The 21,486-nt window shown below is 43.9% G+C and overlaps 2 protein-coding genes and 1 long non-coding RNA gene across 3 annotated transcripts; 1 reads left to right on the forward strand and 2 right to left on the reverse strand.

Moving 5' to 3' along the window:
- Positions 1–972: 972 nt before the first annotated feature.
- On the reverse strand, positions 973–4,146 carry znf488 (zinc finger protein 488). The gene is made up of 4 exons (XM_049735592.2): positions 3,991–4,146; positions 3,217–3,436; positions 2,923–3,151; positions 973–2,560 (listed from the first exon to the last, which is right to left on the reverse strand). Exons 1-4 carry the CDS (start codon positions 3,999–4,001, stop codon positions 1,491–1,493), a joined length of 1,530 nt encoding a protein of 509 aa, XP_049591549.1. The 5' UTR covers positions 4,002–4,146; the 3' UTR covers positions 973–1,490.
- Positions 4,147–5,298: 1,152 nt separating this feature from the next.
- On the forward strand, positions 5,299–21,358 carry antxr1d (ANTXR cell adhesion molecule 1d). Its single transcript, XM_049735585.2, has 18 exons — positions 5,299–5,657; positions 8,298–8,369; positions 8,865–8,936; positions 9,460–9,541; positions 9,633–9,663; positions 9,744–9,817; positions 9,905–9,973; positions 10,042–10,122; positions 10,188–10,248; positions 13,290–13,388; positions 13,492–13,561; positions 15,930–16,008; positions 16,233–16,328; positions 16,413–16,451; positions 16,582–16,680; positions 16,751–16,915; positions 17,004–17,084; positions 20,257–21,358. Exons 1-18 carry the CDS (start codon positions 5,500–5,502, stop codon positions 20,557–20,559), a joined length of 1,731 nt encoding a protein of 576 aa, XP_049591542.1. The 5' UTR covers positions 5,299–5,499; the 3' UTR covers positions 20,560–21,358.
- On the reverse strand, positions 5,570–8,279 carry LOC125978350 (uncharacterized). The gene is made up of 2 exons (XR_007484989.1): positions 7,477–8,279; positions 5,570–6,922 (listed from the first exon to the last, which is right to left on the reverse strand). It is a non-coding gene; the product is annotated as an uncharacterized lncRNA (long non-coding RNA).
- Positions 21,359–21,486: the final 128 nt, after the last annotated feature.

The raw sequence follows: 21,486 nt of genomic DNA on the forward strand, positions 1-21,486 counted from the left end.
ATGACAAGTCGTCGTAAATCAAACTTACATCCGAGTTCATTTTTTCCCCTCGTTTCCCCACTGATCCCTTTTACAGTCTGAATCTACAATTTGCTATTACAACATGAACTCAGCATCAACCACAATCGGAGTCACGGGAGTGTACTTACAGTGGTCAGTTCCAGTTGACAAAACCACAACGAGGATGCCAAGAAGAAATGAGCCAAGCCAGAAACCAAGAAGAAAATATTTGTTTTCCTGAAAATGAGAAACAAGAAATAAAGTCAATTTTGGGCCACAGAGGATTTTCTGTCTGGGTTAAAATGTTAATTCCTCACATGGGTGCTTAACTCAGAGAAATTAGGACAAAAGCTGATTGACCACTTAATAGAATAAATCTCAGTCTACAATTAGTATTATTTACATAAAAACACTTATTTTTTACTCAATTCATAAAGCAACAAAGAGCACACTTAAAGAAAAGGACTGTTTCGGAGTACTTTGTGGGATTGTCTTGCTTGTACTGACAGTGATGGGACACGTTAAGGTCCAACTTAACTGTGAACATTTTTCGCAAAATGAGCAATGAACTCCATGGCTGGTTAATCAACTTACCAGTGTTGTGGTCCAGCAAATCAGTGAGGACCAACCAAGCATGCGTTCTATGTTTTACAACTGACATTAAAATACACACTGAACAGGCTGGAGTGTTTGCCTTTCCCTTCAACTTCAGACCTCCTTCATGCCTCATTGACCTGACACAGAGGCACCAATTTATATCCGCTTTTCCAAAGCTTGCTTTATTAAAGAGAAAGAAATTAAAAAAAAATATTACAATACGACTGAGGCCCTGTGTGGATTTAATTTAGATATGCCAATGAATGACAATTGTATCAAGACGCTGATCTACCGCTCAGCCTAATTTCAGTTCACTTTTTCATTTTGCTTGTGCAACAATTGTGGTCTCATATTATAACAATCACTACAAATTACGAATTTTAAAATGTTTAATCAATTCTTCCTAATGGAGGTTCTTTAAGATACAATAAATTATTTATTGTTCAAATGCAAAACTAAAATGTAGAGGTATTTAAAAACACACACACGCATTATTTCATGATGACAAAAGTAGATTTGTAAAGGTGCAAACACATTGCATGTACAAAGCAGGATAAATAATAATAAGAGGACCGCTTGGAGATATGCGTGACAATCATGAGCTGTCCTCTACATCTCCCATCTATTTTCCATCCTGAGCTCCTTAAGGCACCAAGTCATCAGCAGACCATCAACACTGAAGCCTGAAGTACAGACAAGTGCCTTCGAGGTCAGCGTCCATGTACCTCTGCCGCCCCCTAGCGGACAAGGCTGTAGTGGCCATATGCTATTTTATTACAGTTATCTACATTCACTGTTAAACATCAAAGTCTCGTTGTGAATCCTGGATTCTAAATCTATTAAATAGTGAAACCTCCGTCAAAGAATACATCTTTCTTCTACTAAGGGAGGTCTCAGTTGTGTGACGTCATGTGTCTGGACAGATGGTGTCGTTCTCTGAAGTATTCGTGACAGATAGGACAGGTGAGCTTCTCCTCCCGCCTCCTCCTCACTTGGGACTCTGCGGCAAACTCCTTTTTGTGGTGGGAGCGCATGTGGAAGACGAGGTCAGAGGTCATGCGGAAAGACAGGTTGCACTTGGCGCACCAGTTTTGCACCGACACGCCAAAGGAGGTGAAGGTGGGCGGGAGGACTGTCAGGGCCGAGGCGGATTGGACCTGAGCCGTTCTTGACCAGTGCTCCGATGCGTAATGGAAGGCGGCGTTTAGCGTGACGGGGGAAGGCAGCGTGTGAACGTCATTGCTGAGGATGCTTGGAGCCATCAGGTTGTTGTATCCTGAAACGGTCCTGGGTGTGAAGGTCTGTCTCATCTCCTCCAGGACAGTTGAATGTATCGTTGTTGGGCTAGGCTGATGCAGTTCACCTTCAGAGATCCTCTTACTGGGTTTACAAAATGCGCTTTTCTGTTCTCGACTGCCGGAGTGGACTAAAGAAAAAGCGCTACCGGTGCTTGAGCGTAAACCGGAACTCTCTCCTGTATCCGAATCCATCAACCTGTCATGCGTAATAGTCAATTTGGCTTCACTCTCCTCTCCAGAAGTAGCATTTTTACATCCCAAATGATCCACTTTGGTTCTGTCAGCTTTTATTTTCACGGGTGAGTCAGATGCATCTCCTCCAGCCTCATCCTGGAGCTTGTCCAGCTGGGTAATGTTGTCATCATTTGAAATATTTGTTTTTTCCAACAGGACTGTTTTCCTGCTTTTGAGGTAAACAGCTTCCGGGTATTTCCGTTTAGTCCCGGATGGAGCATCATCATCGGCCTCGCTTTTTTTGTGTTCCAAATCTCTGGCGATGTTGTGGAAATCTGTTACACGCCGCTGCTTCTTGACTTCCATGTGCTTGTGATCGTGAATGTCACGACTCCACACGTGGCTTGAGATTTGGGTGCACAGGAAACGACAATGAGCCAGGAAGGGATATTCATTCTTGAACACCTGCTCACACCTGATACATTTGAACGCTGCAAGCACACAAATATATGCCATTAGTATACAGTTCAAGTAATCAAAACAAATTCTCCAATCGACAAGTTCAAAACAATAAAACAAGTGCAGACTCCCATGCCTAGTGAAAAAGCTGGCAAATATGTTTAAAAATGAATTTCAATGAGTGAGCTTGTCTGTGTGTGCATGAGATGTTTGAGGGAGTTCTGGCTGAAATTACGTGCTCTTCCATTTATATACTAGCATTTCGATACATTTAAAGCGCTCCAATCTTCTGATGTAAGTGCTATAGAGCTTGGTGAGTTTAAAAAAAATTTGAGTTGAAGTCATTGAGGAATGGCAATATTATGCCAAGTATTAAGAATATTTATTTTCTCACCTTCACCAGAACCTCTGCTGGTTTCTGTGAAGCCCAGAAGGTGACACAGCTCCCGGTCGTACCACACCAACAGTTCCTCCTCCTGATGGACGTCCCTGGTGGTCCGCACGTAGAGTTGACCTCCTTTCAAAAAGGCCTCCGCGTTCTGCTCCTCTCCGTTGCGCGCAGCCTGCACCAACCGGAGCCACGACAGCACCAAGGCGGAATTACGCATGGCCTCTGGGTCCACCTGTTGGCAACGTCCAGTTAGCATGAAAGCCTACTGTGTTTACCAATTTACCAAAGCCAATTTACCTTGAACACGCACGCTTTGGCTCGTCTGTCACTGGATTTCAGCGCAATGAAAGCGATGGTGTCGTAAAATGTGTTTTGGAGCACGCACGGACCAAAGCTGGTCCCCGCGGGGATGCTGCGCGTCACCACCACGCTGGTGTGAAGCTCCGCGGGAAGCTGCACAAATTTACCGTCACCCGGCCACACGGACCGAGCTAGGAAGGCGTGATCCATCGTTAAACTGTAAAATAAGGATTTGGTTCACACATTAGTTGATTCAAATGCAGGTTCAGAACAATCTGAGTTTTTTTGTGGAGGGGAGGAGGGCATTTTTGTATTAAAGCGCCTACAGTATTATCAACAAAATGATTTGACGTCAATAACAAACCAAACAAATGTATTTCTAAAATAAGAGATAATCTGATTTACATCGGTGTACGGCATTGCAATGGTGAAACGACGCGACGTTAAGCATCTCGTTTTGCAAATCGTGTCAATTGAGTCAAGCAGGCACAGCTGAAGCAGACTAAGATTCGGGACTAAGGTCCTTTGTCTCAGTTTGTTTCACTCGGTTTCTTCTTTTGTTTCCTCCATCTGCCCTCAACTGTCTCTTCTGTCTGTGCATTAAGTTCAATCGCAGGTTATCCCGCAAAAATAATGATTTTAAAGGCCAGGATTCTGACATGTAACAAACAATAACATGTGTTGTGAAAATCATGTAATAAATCCTCACTGTCAATTGCTTTCTTAATAAAATAAAGATCCCGCAAGATTGCAAATGATGTCTGAGCTCACCTGCTTGACATGATGTTCTGTGACGATGGGCTCCCACGATGAGCAAGTTATCCGACCGAGTGTTCAGATGCACTGTCTCCCTTCCAAGCTCCCACTCCCACTTATCGGCGTCAGTCACGACACCCACTGGTGCGTGGCGCAAAGATGCAAACGCGCATGCAATTTCATTACTACCACCACCCCCTTACCCAAATTACCTACTGATTGGTTTGCGTGTCTTTCCAGAGGGAGGAGACAAGTAGCCAAAGAATAGAAAGCAGTCATGTGGTGGCGATGTTAGACCGCAGCCCATGACATAAAAAAACAACACAATATCAAGATAACAGTGCTCAGCTTTTATATATTCATATAATAAATATGCTTGTATTTGTGGTGTACAGTATTGTGCATCATGTGGTCTAAATTTAGCTTTGGGGTAATATCTGTGCCAAAATAAGACCCTGAAAAGATCTAGGAAATGTTGGATTACTTGACTAAATAAGTGACTACTTCATTGGAAAAAAAAGAGCAAAAAAAGTTCCAATCGTCTGTATTTTCACAGAATCAAACCAAATGTGCATAAATGTGCCAATGCAAATGCAACTCTTGTGTCATCAACATAAATCCAGCCGAACAAGACCGCAATGCCCGCAGTGGTTTTGCCCACCAATCAGTCTTAATGCAGTTTTGGAATGGGCTACTTTCTGAGAGCCGCTTCTCATATATGTGCTTCCCTACAGTACAATAATTAAACCCGTCAGGAGGAACCCGTTTTCAAATATTTTTTTTTAACAACGCATTATTTTTCCCATAACTTGTGTAAAAGTGGATGGCGGCAATGTAAAGAATGGTAACAACAATTTACAACCATTGCACGAGAACGGTTGTTGGGCAACAGTAAATCTAAATAGGGATACATTAAAATGACACAACGCTTGTATGGTGACTTACATTTATGCCGAATATATGCTTCTGTAGTTTAGAACAAATTGTTTAATGTGTGCTTACACTGAAATAATTGTAGGGTATGCTGCAACACAACTCATATTGATGCACCGGCTACTGAGCATTAAATATACTTTATTACAACACATTTAAGTTAGAATGGTACCATTTTTAATTGTTTATATCTATTTTAGCTATTTATTTACTTGACATGTTTTATGCTTGTTTCTTTTCCGTCCCAGTATTCGGTCACTGTAAAATAAAAAATAAAAAGTTAGAGATTTAAAATGAATTCATCACTATTTTATTTTCTAGAGAGAAAGTGGAGTTTGAAGTCTCTCCTCGGGTGTCGCTCCTCTCCTCCATCCTGTGCAAGCCTCATGCTTCTTTTTTTTTTCCCCCACCCCAGCCCTCACGAGGGAAGATTTCGGGAGGCCGGCTTCCAGTCAACGCGGAGCCACTCGACCCGGCCAGAAAAACTTGAGAAGCGTCGATCGGGCATTAGCGGATGTTGGAGGGACAATGTGAGGACTTGCAGTGAGTCGTGGCGCTGTTGCTGGAGAACTCGAACGCAAGCGGGGAAAGATGGCAAGGAGGCGCATCCACACGTTCCTCGCTCCGCTTCTGCTGGGACTTTTCCTCCTCCATGTGTCGGTGAAAGGAGTGCAACAACAGCAGGAGGAGGAGGAGGAGGAGGAAAGGTCCTGCCAGGGCGCCTTCGACCTCTACTTTGTCCTGGACAAGTGAGTGTCTCTTATTATTTATGGCTTTTGTTACTTTCTCATGGCTGCGCTCTGCCGCGCAACCACCCCGTAGGCTGGGAACGCGTGGCACACCGGCCTGGTACTTCAGCGTCATTTTGGATAACTAAGAACCAGGATACAGTCGAACCGAACTGGGAAACCCCCTCGTTTGCTTTTAAAAGACAAAGATCTCAAACAATGAAGCGCTCGGGGTTTGCAATGCGGTTAGGATGACTCGGGTCATCCGTGCAAGTGCGCACAGGCTTGATGAGCTTTTATTCTTTTGTGATTTTAATATGTTTTATTGGGCCGTGTTGTTCTTTTGGCCCGGTTCATAACGGCGAGGCAAACAGAGAAAGCAGAGCCACGGGATGTGGGCTGGGCTTGGTAGGATTGAGTTTCAGGCTGATGACGCCTCCCTTGCCTGCATGGCGAAGACAGCTGCAGGCTGTGTCCTGTGTAGGCTTTAAATCTGCAATCCTCATACACCTTTGCTATTGTTTGATCATGGAAGAGATTGCACGAAGAAATATCTGGTTACAGCACAGCTGGGCAATACAAAGGGAGTCTGTATGCAAAATTACGCCTTAAAAAAAGATCAGTTGTGACTCACTAAAATGGTGTAGATTGAACTTTAAATAGAAATTAGAAAGGGGCCGTTTGCGCCGTTGTGGGCATCAACAGAGCCGACATAATTATTCCATACCTCTGGGCGCCTGTAGAAATGGAAAAGCAAAGGAGGCCGAGAAGTGCGGTGCCTGCATATGCTCAGACATGATAATTGACATTTTTATCATTTCTGAGTTTGCGCTAAAATGATGCACATGGCTGCAGAGAGATTAGACACGTCAAAACATGCTACAAGCAGACCGGATAAGGGTTGAAAAATGAGACCTAGTAAAATGTAATGATTTGCGTAGCTTGCCGTTACATGTCCTCAATTTCCCTTAAACGAGCTGCAAAGTCAACATTTTGAATGACATTTCACTCTTTGGGGTGTCCACGGCAACATCTGTCAGCTGCTCTTCACTCTTTACCCTTTGCTTCTGAAAGTTTAAGAAGAGCCCGAGGAGTGTGCGTCACGCATGGCCAGCTTTCCCGGTGCTTGGACCTCGGCATGTCTCAGCAGGCCTCCAGGAAGAAGTTGCTTTTTTTCCAAACCAACTTATCAGCCGTTTTCCCTTCTTTAATGCCACATGGTGACCCCATTCAGCAGCATCTCAGCGGGAGACAACTAAGGCGTCCAGCATTCGGAGAAAATAAATCTAGATGGACAGAATGAAAAGAGAATCATCAGCTCCCTGCATTCCTACACTTAATGTATGACCTACACTAAATAGCAGGCAAACTATTTCCTTTGTAACCCACAAATAGAGAAATATGTGTTGGAGGTTGTAGTGGAATTTAGAGTTGTGTGCTCAAGTATGAATTACTTACAGTCTGCCTTCTTTTACAATACATGTAAAAGAGTTACAATTTGTATTTCAGATGAAAATCTGATGGCAATCATGCGGAACTGGAGCCTTCGGAGGAATTAGAGCATGTACAGAAAATTTGGGATTGGTCCCAGACATTACTCAAACGTCGAACACAATCGACTCCACCGGTTTTTATTTTGCCTTATTAACAAGTACTCGTAGTCATCCTGCATTTATCAATGTATTCACTTTTTCTTGCATAAAGTTAATATTTTATAGCATGATATTAGCAGATTTGCATCTACTGCATCATGCTTAGCTTCACAATCCAATTGGCACTAAAAATCTGGCTTCTGTTTATTTGATCGAGAATCCTAAAACTGAAAGAGAACTTTGCAAACCTTTATTTGGTATTGTGAGGACTGTGTCCTGAGTAGATGCCTTCTGGAACTTTTATCTTGTCCTCCTGTCTAGGAAAAAGATAAGTGGAGCAGGAAGTGGCTGGTTAAATGGGTGGTACAAAAGAAAGGCATCATGAATCTAAACAGCTTTGACTTTCTTCCCTTTTACGAGCCTGTTCCACTCTTCAGACCGCCCGCCCGCCACTCTCCGTCCATGTCTGCTGTTTGATGTCATTGCAACCAGCTGAGTGCTACTTGTGCAGCCCTCTGTTGTTCATGTCGCTTCCTTTTCTCTCTCTCAACCTGTTGTTAGGCTGCCTGTGCTCATCACCATCTGTTCCCCCTCACCGCCACACACAAACAACCAAACGGACATGCGCATGGACACACGCAGGCCAGCTGCCCGCTACATGTTCACTGCTACAGGCTGCTGCATCTGTCCCAGTCTAACCTCAACCCTCTGGTCCAACAGCAATTAGCCCCCATTAGCAGCCCCTTGGGACTGGGCTTCATTAAGGAGATGGTCATGTAAACAGTAGCAGCAGGCTAAGCAGCAAGGCTAACAGGTTACATTGCAACATAGTGGAATGTGACCAAAGACATTGCAATCTTACCCTCATGCTTTGCATTACGCAACATTGAAACATGCAAATGTTAAAAAGTGTTGTTGCATTTTCCCTGAAGTTGCATTTCTTCATTTGTTTTTGAGAATCAGAATTTTCAAAAGGATGAATTTCTGAATTTTGCGGTTGTTTTCCTAAATAACTGTCAATAAATCAAATCCCTGCCAACAGTGCTTTTACTTCCTACTTCCTTTACAGATCTGGAAGTGTGAAGCATCACTGGATTGAGATTTACTCTTTTGTGGAGCAGCTGGCAGAGAAATTTATCAGGTATAGTCATTATTTGCCAAGCGGTGGGAAGTTGAAAAGTGGCTTAATCCTTAGGGAACTCAGTTTCAATACATATAAACATTTGAAATATTTATAGCAAAATAAAATACTTGTGTCGAGTCAGAAAATGGTATCCACTAACAATTAATAAATAACTTTTCATTAAGTTCGTTTTTTGCACATTCAGTGTAACTCCCAAAATATTTCCACCAACGGTGGGCGCATCAATTAAAAAAATAACAACGATAACTTATGACACGAAAATTGCTCAAGCAGTGTGACCCGGCAGAATATACAAATAGAAAAAGCAGAGAAATATGGAGCGAGAAAAAGGACTAAAATACTGCAGAAACCATGAGAGGAGTCTAGAAATAACCAGAGCCATATTACCCAAATCTAAAATTATAAATGGAATTTATGCAGTCATTATCATTTATGGAATCTGTCAAACTTATGACTGGAGAATGTGAATGTCAAACAACTGTGTGTTTACAGTCCCATGTTGAGGATGTCCTTCATCGTCTTCTCAACGCATGGCAAAATCATCATGGAGTTAACTGAGAACAGGTAAAGCTACATTTGTTTACGACATGTTTATGTGGAAAATACAAGGTTGATTCTCGTAGATCCTGTCGCAGAAAATCCAGAGTAAGTTTCGGGTGCAAATCCAAAATACAGGCCCACTTTTTTTTTAATCAACTCTCAGGCTTTTAGCTAATGGAATGCTGGGAGGCTGGAGAGCACCGCATCCATTTCTGTTCAAGTCATTCTCCATTTGACTGCACGTTTCACTATTCAAATTTTTTTTATGTCATAACAAGGGCAAAACTTTTTTTTTATATATATATAATATAGCCAAAGCAAAATGCATCAAACAAAACGTATCCTCTAAAATGACAAAATGACACTGAAAAGATTCATGCTCTCCATTTATCAGTGTGATTTCATTTGCACACTTAACATGATGTCAACAGCGTTTTTATGAGCGCACCCATCTCCTGGAATTTCTCTCTACATACCTAGACCGTTACTTTTGTTCTTTTCTTTTTTTTGGGTGATTTTTGCCAATGCTTCTGTTTGTACCCTTCAGGGAGGCCATCACTGAAGGACTCAGATCTCTAAAAAGTGTGATTGCTGGAGGAGACACATTTATGGACCTTGGCCTTCAGATGGTAGGGTCAACCTAAAAATATTTCATCCACTATTTACCAAATAGCGTAGAATTAAATATACAATATTCATCCTATGTCTCTGTGTTGACAGGCAAACACACAGATTTATCAAGAGAATCAAGGTAAACTCTTTCTACTGCTAATGTACGTGACATCTCCAGCACATTATTTCTCAGGCGTTGAATTTTTGCATGCTTCACAGGGACAGCCAGTGTTATCATCGCCTTGACTGACGGGGAACTGAACGAGTGGCAGTTTGACAAAGCTCAGCGAGAGGTAATATGCAATGTGTCCTTTCTTCTTGCTTTGCGAATAGATGTCCATATGACACGACTTTTTTTTGTTTTGTTTCTTTGCTCACAGGCTCAAAGAGCCAGATCTATGGGAGCCATTGTTTACTGCGTAGGAGTCAAAGAGTTTAACCAGACCCAGGTAGGAAGCAAATTGAATGTGTGGCAACAAAGCAAATACATTGTCCGTGTGTGTCTCTTTTTGTCTAGCTTGCGACCATTGCGGACACTATGGAACATGTGTTTCCTGTGTGGGGGGGCTTTCAAGCCCTCAGGGGCATCATTGACTCGGTAACACACACATACACACAAATACGCACAATTGCATTGTCTCATCAAACTGTCTTGCGCTTTAGATCATCAAGAAGTCCTGCATTGAGATCCTCGCTGCTGAGCCATCCAGTGTGTGTGCAGGAGGTAAGGGCTGCGCGGTGAGCAAGGTTCCCTCGTTAACACGACCGAAAAGAAATGCGTGGGTGTGATTGTGTCAGATGACAGTCATCCAAAGCCTCTGGAGCGGACCGTAAAGTTGAGTAATCGCACAGACGCTTATGACCGCGCGCTGACACACAGCGTATTGTCATTCCCGGCCGGGGGAGATTAGCATAGTTGCTTGGCCCCAGCATGTGGGCCAAAAAGGGAGGAGGAGGAACTGGAGTTGGTCAGAGGAATTAGCCATGAATCTTTAAGCATGGCTTGCTCCCTGGCCTAGTTTGCCACATCGTATATGCTGAATAGCCACTCTGGCTCCTTTAACCTCTACTTAGGCCTCCTCTCCCATCCTCGCATGGCTGATCTTTGGATGCCACTTTGAGGAAGTGAAGAAAAAAAAGCCAAATGAGATGGTGCAGGAGTCTCCATGTGAGTGCATGGGATGGATACGCTTTGACATGACCTTATTAGGAATCACTTAGTGAGTGCATTGGCCCGCCTTGCTACCCCGATGACCAATGGAAAAAAATCATCCATTATGAGATTCTCGAAAGAACAAGGACGTGCAGTGCTGTGTATTATTAGATTTGTTGTTTTAAAAATGGAATACAGAAGTTAGACGTAATGGTTAGGTAAAAAGGAAAGGAGACAAGAAGGACGATAATAAGTGTCCTCACGTAATAATAATCTCTGGCTCGTTACCAGTTTATCAGCCGACATGTTCCCAAATATTTTCCAACAGCCTCATTTGATATTCGATTGATGAGCACCCGAATGGTCAGTGAACTAAGAAATGCACTCCAACCAAAACTTGACTCTGGCCTAATTAATGAAGGGCAGCCGCTGTAATGCACTGATCTTATTACTCCAGTATGAATCCTTTGTTACTAAATGAAGCCGTGTAGAAATAATCACAGCATGTATGATTGCTGTGGCGTGACGCAAGATAATTTGATTGTCCAGCATGGCTCAGCATTTTATAACCACCATCTCAACATATTGCATCAAACTGTTGTCTCCTGAATGCAAGTCAGGCTTTTAACATGTAGAGTTGTTCTTTAAGAGCGCACACACACACACACACAAACACACACGCGTCCCTCACACTGATGTGAAGTGACCGGGCTGAGCTGCCTGCAAACAGGCCATCAGACTGGACACTGAACATTGGGCCACACTATCAGACATGACAGCATTGCCGCCACACACACACGCACGCATAGGGACAACGTTGAACCTGAGATCTAACATGACAGCCAAGATTGCTGCTTTCATTAGCGTCTGACCCATTCCTCCCCTTCGTTCCTTCCTGCGTGGCCCCCGCCCTGCCCTTTGCTGTCCCGTCGAACTAACGTGATTGAAGGGCCGTCGTTCGGACAAGTCTTACCCCACTTTCTCCAAGCACACAAGTGCCCCCTGCATAACAAAAGCAAAATTTAAAAAACAAGCAAACGTATGCTCGTCAAACATTCAGGTGAAGATGGACATGGACATGTGGTCAGCGTGGCGGGCAGCAACATATGTATAGTTCAAGCCAGCAGGGAGGGCGCCACCATTCCTGACCTGCCATGATCGTGACAGCATTAACCTTTTCGCCTGCCACTGTATGTGACAGAGAGTGTGTGTGGAAGCTAATATAACCTCCATGTGATATTTCATACAGGGAACTAACCTAATATACTGCACCTTATTCACTAGTCCCTATTTAAAGTTTAATGAGCTATTCAGTGCATTATTCAACATATTTTTTGGAAAAGTGCATTCGTCTTGTTTCACTCTTTCGGAAATGTTTAAAGAGCCATTTAAAAAAAATTATGGTAATTCATAGACGCCTCTAATTGTTGTGGTTAAGGTCCAAATTTAAAGCAGAGCCCAAGAGCAGGGCGGAACAAACAGGAAATGATGATGTTGGCTTGCGTGCGATCGTGCTTGCATGTGTGTGTTTGTTTACGTATGTATAATGCTCCCTCAGCACTCTTATATCTCAGCTTCAGTCAAGTAAAGAAGTCCCTTCAGCAGATTTACAATATAGTAAAAAAAAAAATGTGTGACCTCACTTGCCTCGTATTAGTCACCGGCAGCATCATGTCATCCAGTTGAGAGAAACGCCGCCCTTAAGATAAATGTCTCCTTTTTCCTATCAGAGAAATAAAAATGAGAAGTAACTTTAATAAGATTGCTTCATAGACAAAATTACAGTACACATACGATTGAATCAGAATAAAAATTCTCAAAAATCAAATTGCACAAAAAAAATATTGTAAAAATGCCTTTCTCAAAAGAAAACACGGTACCATTTACATTTGCGCAGTACTATAAAATAAACCAATGAAGCAGCAACATCGGAACATCCAACACATGTCTATATTTGCAGCGGAGACTTGCGTGACCTTTCAAAAAATAGTGTCACGTATACGCCAACACCCTGCTGTGTTTTTATGCAGTGATCTTCACGCTGGCGCTTTTAAATGTTAAAGGTGTGACCAATGTTCATTTGTATTAGCCGGGAGGAATCTAAAGGTGCGCAAACACACAATCTGCTCCCACTCAGCTCAGGAAAAGGCAAAGAAACAAGAACAACATGCGTTGCGCCATAGGTAAGGTCAGAGCTACTTTGACAGCACTGCGCTGTTGTCAGCCCCGTAGGCATGTTTTTCAACCAAGTGTTTTCTTCCCGCTCGCCAGCATATGCTGAGAAGCAGCCACATAGACACTGCGGCATATGCTGGCAAGGCCCTGTCAGTGCACTTTAACAGCGCCTGAGGGAAAGTAAAGGTCAAAGACGTACACGCACCGTGCACACACGCCTCGTGGCTACCACACACACACATATTTTGGAATAGAAGCACTTTTAGCATTAGCGCCATTGGAACACACATATAGACACAAATTAAAATGAGAAAAAAAATGGCTGATTTCCCTTTGAACCTGAGTCTTATAAAAACGATGTTGCTAAACTCCACAGTTCTTTTATAATTGAATGAATCTTGCATGAAATTAAATCGACGGTGGTGTTTGTCTCTCAGAGAAATTTCAGGTGGTGGTGAAAGGAAACGGTTTTCTCCATGCCAGAAACATCGACCAGGTCCGCTGCAGCTTCAAATTAAATGACACACACACTGTTGGTAAGTTGTGGTGGCAGACACACTCCGAGTCAAGTGGGAACACATTCCTCATCTGCAAAAAAAAATCTCACTTGTAAACAAACCTAATTTAATTTTTCCTTAGATGAGAGACCAGCCGGAATAGAAGATACATTCCTTCTCTGTCCTGCTCCTGTTATCGAAGAGGCGGGGAGGTGAGTTGCATTTATTTTTTTTTTAAATCTCACACTATTTTTTTTAATACAGACCAAATTTAGCTCTTTGTGTCTTTGCCGGTTTTGTGCTTGAGTTTGATGCAGACGCCACGACACTTGTCCTTGGCCAAAGTCACTGAGCGCGTGCGATCAATCAGAGTTTGTCACAGTTAACGAAGGCAGACACCAATCACAGGAGGAGAGCCCAGGAACACAACTTAATGAGCGCCTCCTGGTTTAAATCTTCACAACCCCCCTCCCTTCTTGTGTATGTGTGTAAATATGAACACGCGTGCCTATTTGTGCGGTATCCCTATCTGTGGCTGACACTTAAAGGAGAGAGAAAGAGTGTGAGGGCTGGTGTAAAGTTTCCTCCAAGGGTTTGTAGCCCTGCCCTTGGTGATGGCAAGTAGAAGTTTTGGACAGGGGCAGACAGCACGCGGCTTTGGGCTGAGCTCCAAGTGGACCGAGGCCCAGCAGCATTCCCGGCCACGCTGCCCCGGAGTCCTGTGCATAATTATACACTGCCGCCCTGCGGCTTCAGACACCTCCCAGTCATCATCTGTCTTGGTGCTGTCACTCAGATTTCCTGTTTGATTTGAGCTCGTCTGCAAAGTAGTTTTGTTCACAGGGAAACATTCCCTACACAAGGAATTGTGTTTCACACCATGGCCCATGAAGAAAGAGTCTTTGACACGTTGTTTGCCATCTCTTTAACTGCAATATGGATTTTGTCAATTGGGATCGTCCTGACTACACGAAATGAAGTGAATGGAAATGTCATTTATCCATTTTTAAATTCACACATCCAAAACCACCAATTATTTTTCCTGTTTTACTAAATAAAAGTTGCTCCGTACAGTGAAATACAAATAGAGATAAAAATGTAGTAATGTAGTTTATAGTGCATTGTGTACTTTTGGGTGAGATCAGATGAGAATGTGGTGCACCCTCATCATACAGTGCCCGAAGGAGTCCATTTTTCCATGTAGCTGGAGCCCATTAGTGCACAGTCAGCACAGTTTGACACCCTCAAGAGCAAGTCAGCTGTGAATGGCCAAAGGGTCCAAAGAGGAGGCCAACGGCCGCCTGATGGCCGGTGGAGAAATACCGTTGGTGCAATACCGCAATCAGATTCTTCTTCAACAGGAAGGAAGCCAACAGTGGTCCCCATTTTCACAGCGACATCCACTCCCAAACTTTTGGGAAGCTCTCTAGGCTGCCAACCAGATCTCAGAGCCCCCTCGATCCCCTCCTGCTTGTCTCTTAGAATGAAGTCATTGACGCTGACTTCACATAAATCCGTGTTGACTGCAATCCTTCCGGATGCAACAAACACAAACACAGGGCAAAGACACATATAGTGGGGGAGATGGTGATTGATAGAGATTGATAGCAGCATGTCCCCTGACCGTATGATTGCGGGGGGGTATTGGAGTGCCACCTGCATTGCCGATTTCCTCCTTCCGAGTCGTTGACAGTATGAGTCAAGGCACAGTGGTGTCGAGGGTATGGAGGAGAGCAAACATAGTGTTGCCGGGTGAGGAAGTGAATGAATGATGGAAGGAAGGGGGGTCTCAGAAGGGAGTGAGAATGCTGAAGGGATTTCAGACAGAAAAGCTCCTCTTCATCCCATCCCCCACACGCTCTCCATCCGCACCCCACCTTGCAGTGACCTCCCCCCCGTCACCGCCCTCTCCTCAAATGTGGACCCAAAGCTCAATGCCCCCCTTGTCTGTGTCCCCCCAAACCATAAGCACAGCACAAGAAGCCTTTCTCCGCTCTTTTCCCGAAACCAAAAACTACAATCTGCAGCTGCCTCCTTTGCGACTTCTCACTTTGGCTGCTAGCATCTTTTGTTTTGCTCACAGACAAACAAATCTGTCCATTGATTTGTCTATAAAGACCTAAATGTTTGTGAGACCACCAGAAGAATGAAAAATCCTTATTGGTCAATTCCAGCTTAAATGTCTTAAGATTCTTCCTCACCTAATTTTTTTTCATTTTATATTATTATCTTAAAGTATTCACATTTTTTTTCTCAAAATTTTGATTTGAAAAACTATCCGAAAATGTTATCAGACAGAATAAAAAAAAAATCTTCATTGGTTTTAAATACTAATTTATTTATTTTTTGATTGAGTTTTAGATACTTTTACATTTTACCCAAGTTTGTGCTTTCTGTGCAGAGGACATTTAGTTTGTAAGGCAGAGAACTCCCTTGACCTTTTTGTGGCTTTTGGGAAAGTGTCCATGTCAGCGTTTTAGAGAGTGCAAGTATGGACAGAGCAGATGGAGGAATGTGCAGGCTGCTTCAGGCAAGCATGTACAGTAGACCAAGCGAGCGTGTCACCTCCATGTTTTGCAGGGTCATCTACCTGCAGGTGAGCATGAATGAGGGCATCTCCTACATCACCAGCTCGGTTCACATCACAACAACTGAATGTGTGAGTAGATCGTGTGTGTACTCTATTTGAATAAACTTCACTTTCCCTTTCAAAACTCCTTTCGGATTTCCTCCAGTCCTCTTCCTCTCTTCTTTCTGATGTCTCCTCTGTTGCGTGTGTCATCAGAGGAGGCTGTGAGTACTTTGAATGCACACGTTTTGCTGTATTGGACTTTCTCTTGGTCTAATTGCACCGCCGTGATTTTGCGTGCGTGGTCTGTGCAGTTTGACGGCACTATCGTGCTGATCTCGCTGCTGGTGGTGTTCTTGCTGTTGGCCCTGCTGCTCATGTGGTGGTTTTGGCCTCTGTGCTGCACTGTGGTAAGTTGACACCTCAGCATTTTCACTTCATTTGCAAACAACTCTTTCTGGTCCATTACATTAATATGATTTGTATTTCTTTAGGTCATCAAAGAACCTCCCCCTCCACCTCCCCCAGAACCTGTAAGTCTATCCAGCATGCTGATTCTTATTCTGTAGCTATCTATCAAATGATTATCAATAGCAAGGATTATTTATTTGATCACCAACTGTGAATATGGAACGCTGTAAGTGAGGGTTTTTCTCTCAAAAGGAATCGGACGATGAAGATGGGATGCCCAAGAAGAGATGGCCCACAGTGGACGCTTCGTACTACGGAGGACGAGGAGTGGGGGGCATCAAACGCATGGAGGTACACACCCTGACACATTTACCACATTTACTTCATGGGGGGGTTAAACAATTTGTTGTTGATGTTGCAGGTGCGCTGGGGGGAGAAGGGCTCCACCGAGGAGGGTGCCAAGCTGGACAAACCCAAAAATGCTGTCGTCAAGATGCCAGAGGAGGAATTTGAGCCTTATGAACCCAAACCTCGAAAACCCAACCGCCGGACTACGCAACGGAGGAGGTGGTACACGCCCATCCAGGTTTGTCTTCAAATAATGCGTGAAGGTTTTTTTAAGCATGTGTAGTGTTCTAAGTGTGTGTGTGTGTGTGTGTGTGTCCCATCTTCAGGGGAAGCTAGACGCTTTATGGGCTCTCTTTAGAAGAGGCTACGATCAAGTCTCTCTAATGAGGCCTCAGCCTGGAGACCAGGTGAGTACCGGCTTGCATTCTTTCTTCATTTAGGATGCGGCAAAAACAAAATGTGCGCACCAGACATTGCCCATATGACTATAATTATGGATATTTTTGGAGGTGCGCAGCAACCACTTCAAAGCTTCGTTGCAGACAGTGTTGTCATCGTGCGCTTGAAGATAGAAAACATCTGCACTTATGTATGTTGCACCACACGACAGAAGCAGCTCAAGCTTACCAGTCAATGCGTATAAAATGGCCTCTTGATCCCTCCCATTGTCAAAACCTTCACTTTTTATGTAATAGTTCTGTTGACCACCCCAGTGATGTCACACAAAGGTGTAACACTACTAGATGCGCCTATTTTCTAACCTTGGACCCTCATATTGCACCTTATAACCCCGAGGACGTGTTTTCATCATCATACTGGTTGCCATGACATGACATCTGCAGTTGTCAATGGTGTCATTGTCAAATGTATCAGTTTGTCCCTTGTGTCGCATCTTCGGCGTATGTAACAGTATGCGCCTATAGTCGAGCAAAGAAGTCACCATTAATGGATTCATCCCCACTTTGTCACTTTTTTTTTTTAAATCTTCTTTCAAGCTGCACAATTCATCTTTGTGAGGACAGACGTTTTTAGAGGTCTTCTCTGTCACTTCACAGAAATGCCCCAACAATGAGCATTACTGCCTTCATGCCCCATTAACTGAGAAAAATGAAACTACTCTTCACGTATATACAAAAGAGGGAGGAAGGGTGGGGGGGAGGGGTGCACTTCTGTGGCAAGTGAGAGCAGGATTCAGCTGAAAGGCACAGCGAGCATAAAAGGCTGCAATGACTTCTTGTCAATGAGCCGCTATCAGTTGAGCTTCAACAAGTGACAGAAGAAAATGCAAGAAATGAAAAACACCAAAACTTGGCTAACACAAATGCAAGCTCTCGCATCATACCGCTTGAGACTCCACAAGGGGGTGCAAATTCACCATACAAATGCCAATGATTGACATTACACACTAGAAAATTATTTTGGGGCACATTGGGCCCACATAATAAAAAATTACTTGACAGAAATATGTTTTTTAAAGAAAAAAAAACACATGCAAAAAAGGTGGCAAAAAGCCCAACAAAGCTGGAAACATTATTAAGCATCCATTTTCAGGGGCTCCTTCCGCTTTCTCCTCGCATTACTTTGACCTCGCTGCATCTGCAAACGGCCATCAACGTGCTGCCACTTTCTGCCACACACTGTCTTTGCATTTTACGTCTGCGCCGCATGTGTGCGCTTGTCACTGTAAGTTGTGTGTCAGCACTGCCGAGTGAGCGTCACACAAACAGATGGGCAGTTTAAAGGCCACGAGCCATATTGTGACACAAGAGATTCCCTTCTTTTGTCCCCGCAGCTGATGGCACGGATGCTCCGTCACACAGGACGGCAGAGACCAGAGGGTCCCCCGCGACATCCTCCCCCCATGCCCCCCAACCGCAGCGTCCGTCACCCAATCACTTTGCCTTAAAGCCTCGCTTCGCCCTAATTTCATCCAACACATTTTATCACTCACCTCTTGTAGCGTTTAAGGCTCGACTTTTAATGTCTGCCACACGTCCAAAGCATCCATCCGTCCATCGCTTATTCCATTCAAGATAAAGCCTCTCCCAGGGGATTTTGACCTGCTTGTCACAACAGAAACAGAAAACAAGTAAAAACAAGTTTAAAAAAAAAAAAAAAAAGTAAGCTTAAAACCCATGCAGCTGGCCAGCTGACCTGAGGCTCAATTTAGACTTTCAAAAACAAATATAACATTTTAAAATAATTTCCAACGTGTAGAAGGGGCGCCATAATGTGTTCCAGTTTAGGGCGAGCAGCCTAATGGTGATGTTTAAGGAAGCTGGCTGACTCCAAAGTGCAACAGTTATCCAGCCAAGATGTGGTAAAGCCATAGATCATTTCAAAATATTATCAAGTTAAAATTTTAGACCGATTAGACCAATTTAACAAAGTTTACCTTCAATTGTTGTCAGCCAACAGTAATTCTTTTGTCTTAGTGCTCTTTTTACAGCCACCTCTCGATCCTTCCTGTCTCTGTTTATTCATGAGCCAGAGGGTTCATTCAGGCCATATGTTGCGGTGACGGCCCGCTCACACACACACACACACACAAACACACTCATATTCATGAGCTTGTGTTCTCATTGTGTCCATATGCTCTCGCTGGTGTTGTACTGCTGCTCCCAAACCGGACTGTTCTCCGCAGCCCAGCGACAAGACCCCGGCGGTCAACAACCCCCCCACCCCTGGACAGCCCTCCCCTTTCTGAGCGGTCTGACCCCAATCAATTACGCAGCCCCTCATATACATGCTTTCGCACAATGGCGCCCCTCAAGCCACAAAGCTACTACTGCTCGGGCCATCTAAATGGCCCCTGTGTGACTTCAGGGCCTCTCTGTTTAATAAGGTGTTATAATCAGACCACCAAGGACACAGAGAGCGCCCCCCCCCTCTCCATCCCTCACAACAACACCGACTTTGCAACCAGCAATCAATGCGGACAATAAGAGAAGCGTCCCACTCTTTGCTGCCTTGTAAATCATGATTAGCACCCTCTGTTAACGATTGTGGGCATATTTTGAAATGCGCCTTTATGTTGCAAACACATAACAAGACATAAAGCACTTTCTGTTTGGTGTCAGCGCAGGAGGAGGAAAGGGGAAGACGACAGTGTGTGTGCCTGATTTTGCAAGCTATTGTGGTGCAGGTGTGTAGGGAAGACAGGCGAGCCTCTGTCCACCCTCAAACACTCTCGCTTCTGTCGGAGCTCTGCCGGCGCTTGCTCACTTCGAAACAGCAAACACTATATCCTCACATGTTAAACAGTACATTTGATGTGAGGTTAGGGAACATCTTAACATTCTTATTTTGCACAATAAAACATTTTCTAACTTTCATACTTGGCAGTTTTGGATAATGTCCTGTTACCATAAGGAATAATCAACCAAAACATTTTTGACTGTTCATTTCTTTGTGACTAAAAATTCAATAGGGGATGAAATAATTACCCTCCCCCCCACCCGCCTTTGGAATGATGGATGACAAACAGACAGATGGACAGATAGATGATAGAATGGAGACAGCTGGACAGACATGAGACCAAAGAGTTGATTTCTAAACATGTCTGTTGTGTCTTTCCAGGGTCGTTGCATACGCTTCCACCGGGTCAAAGAAGGCGAGTCGGCCACCTACACCCGCGCCACCCCCCGCGCCGCCCCGTCTCCCCCATCCTCACCCCTTCCCACCGCTTCCCTTCCACCCGCGCCCGCTGAGCAGCGATCCCTGGTTTCCAACTCGGTTCCCCGCACCAAGCCCCCTTCCAGAGGGCCCCGCACCGTGCCTCCGTCACGCATACCCCCTCCAGTAGCACGACCGCCTCCCGGGCCACCCCCATCCCGTGTACCCCCGGGACCACCGCCTTCCAGACCCCCTCCCAGGCTGTGATGATGATACAAGTGGTCCAACTCCTGCAAGCCTGTGGGCTTTGTTGCTGGACAGCAAACACATAGTACAAAATTTATCCTCACATGCAAATCAGCAAACCATTTTGTTACTTCAGTACTCACATGTTGGCTAACAGGAAGAAGGCAGCAGGTGGATTCGAGTTCAGTGGGTGAACCTAGACAGTATGACCTTGGAGCAAAAATCTTGTTTTTAGTGAGCCCACCGTGCATGTTTTTGGAATGTGGGAGAGATTCAAATCAAGAACCTCAGAACTGAGAGGCAGACATGCTAACCATTCAATAATCACGTTTTTTTATGCATCATTTTTTTAGTATGGCCTGTCATAGGAAAAAGGTTCCTTGGAATGTGTAGAATGTTATCTATGAGTAACTTTGGTTCAGTTTTATTACAGGAGATGAGCGACGAGTAAGTTGAAAGATGTTTTAAATGTAGACTAGCCTCGGAGTTGCTGCAAATTAAGTCCTTTTACATTTCCCAACTAGATAAAAATTCTTGTTGCAACTGCAGGGCAGTTTTTAGATTTTATTTATTTTATTAGCCTGGGCTGAGTTCACTAGGGTTTCTCTTTTTTTGAGGGGGAGGGCAATGTCAAGGTTTTTTTTTTTTTAATCGTTTTTAATGCAAACAAGCCTTTCAGACTGACATCCATTTGTGGCCTTTTTACAACTTTAGTACCAAAGATTGCTTTGTGCTTTTCTCTTCACTTTTTTAACTGACTGAAATGATCATTTGTATTATTTCTGCATTAACAACTTCAATAAACTAATTTGTTTTTTTACGAGCCTTCTCTTTCATCTAATAAAAGTGATCTATTTCCGCAAAAATTCAGATGTGTGCAGAAATATGCTCATGGGACGGTTTATGACATGTATTATTTAATACTGCAGTGCTTTTCCTTGCATTAAA

This window comes from Syngnathus scovelli, chromosome 12 (genome assembly GCF_024217435.2).
Source record: "Syngnathus scovelli strain Florida chromosome 12, RoL_Ssco_1.2, whole genome shotgun sequence".
Taxonomy (NCBI): Eukaryota; Metazoa; Chordata; class Actinopteri; order Syngnathiformes; family Syngnathidae; genus Syngnathus; species Syngnathus scovelli.

Coding starts and splice junctions, on each gene's coding strand:
- znf488 (XM_049735592.2), bottom strand. Junction 3,152..3,216: donor CCAAAGCGTGCGTGTTCAAG/GTAAATTGGCTT, acceptor CGTTGCCAACAG/GTGGACCCAGAGGCCATGCG. Junction 2,561..2,922: donor CAGCAGAGGTTCTGGTGAAG/GTGAGAAAATAA, acceptor GTGTGCTTGCAG/CGTTCAAATGTATCAGGTGT.
- antxr1d (XM_049735585.2), top strand. CDS start 5,500: ATGGCAAGGAGGCGCATCCACACGTTCCTCGCTCCGCTTCTGCTGGGA. Junction 16,009..16,232: donor ACATCACAACAACTGAATGT/GTGAGTAGATCG, acceptor TGGTCTGTGCAG/TTTGACGGCACTATCGTGCT. Junction 16,681..16,750: donor GGGGCATCAAACGCATGGAG/GTACACACCCTG, acceptor TTGATGTTGCAG/GTGCGCTGGGGGGAGAAGGG.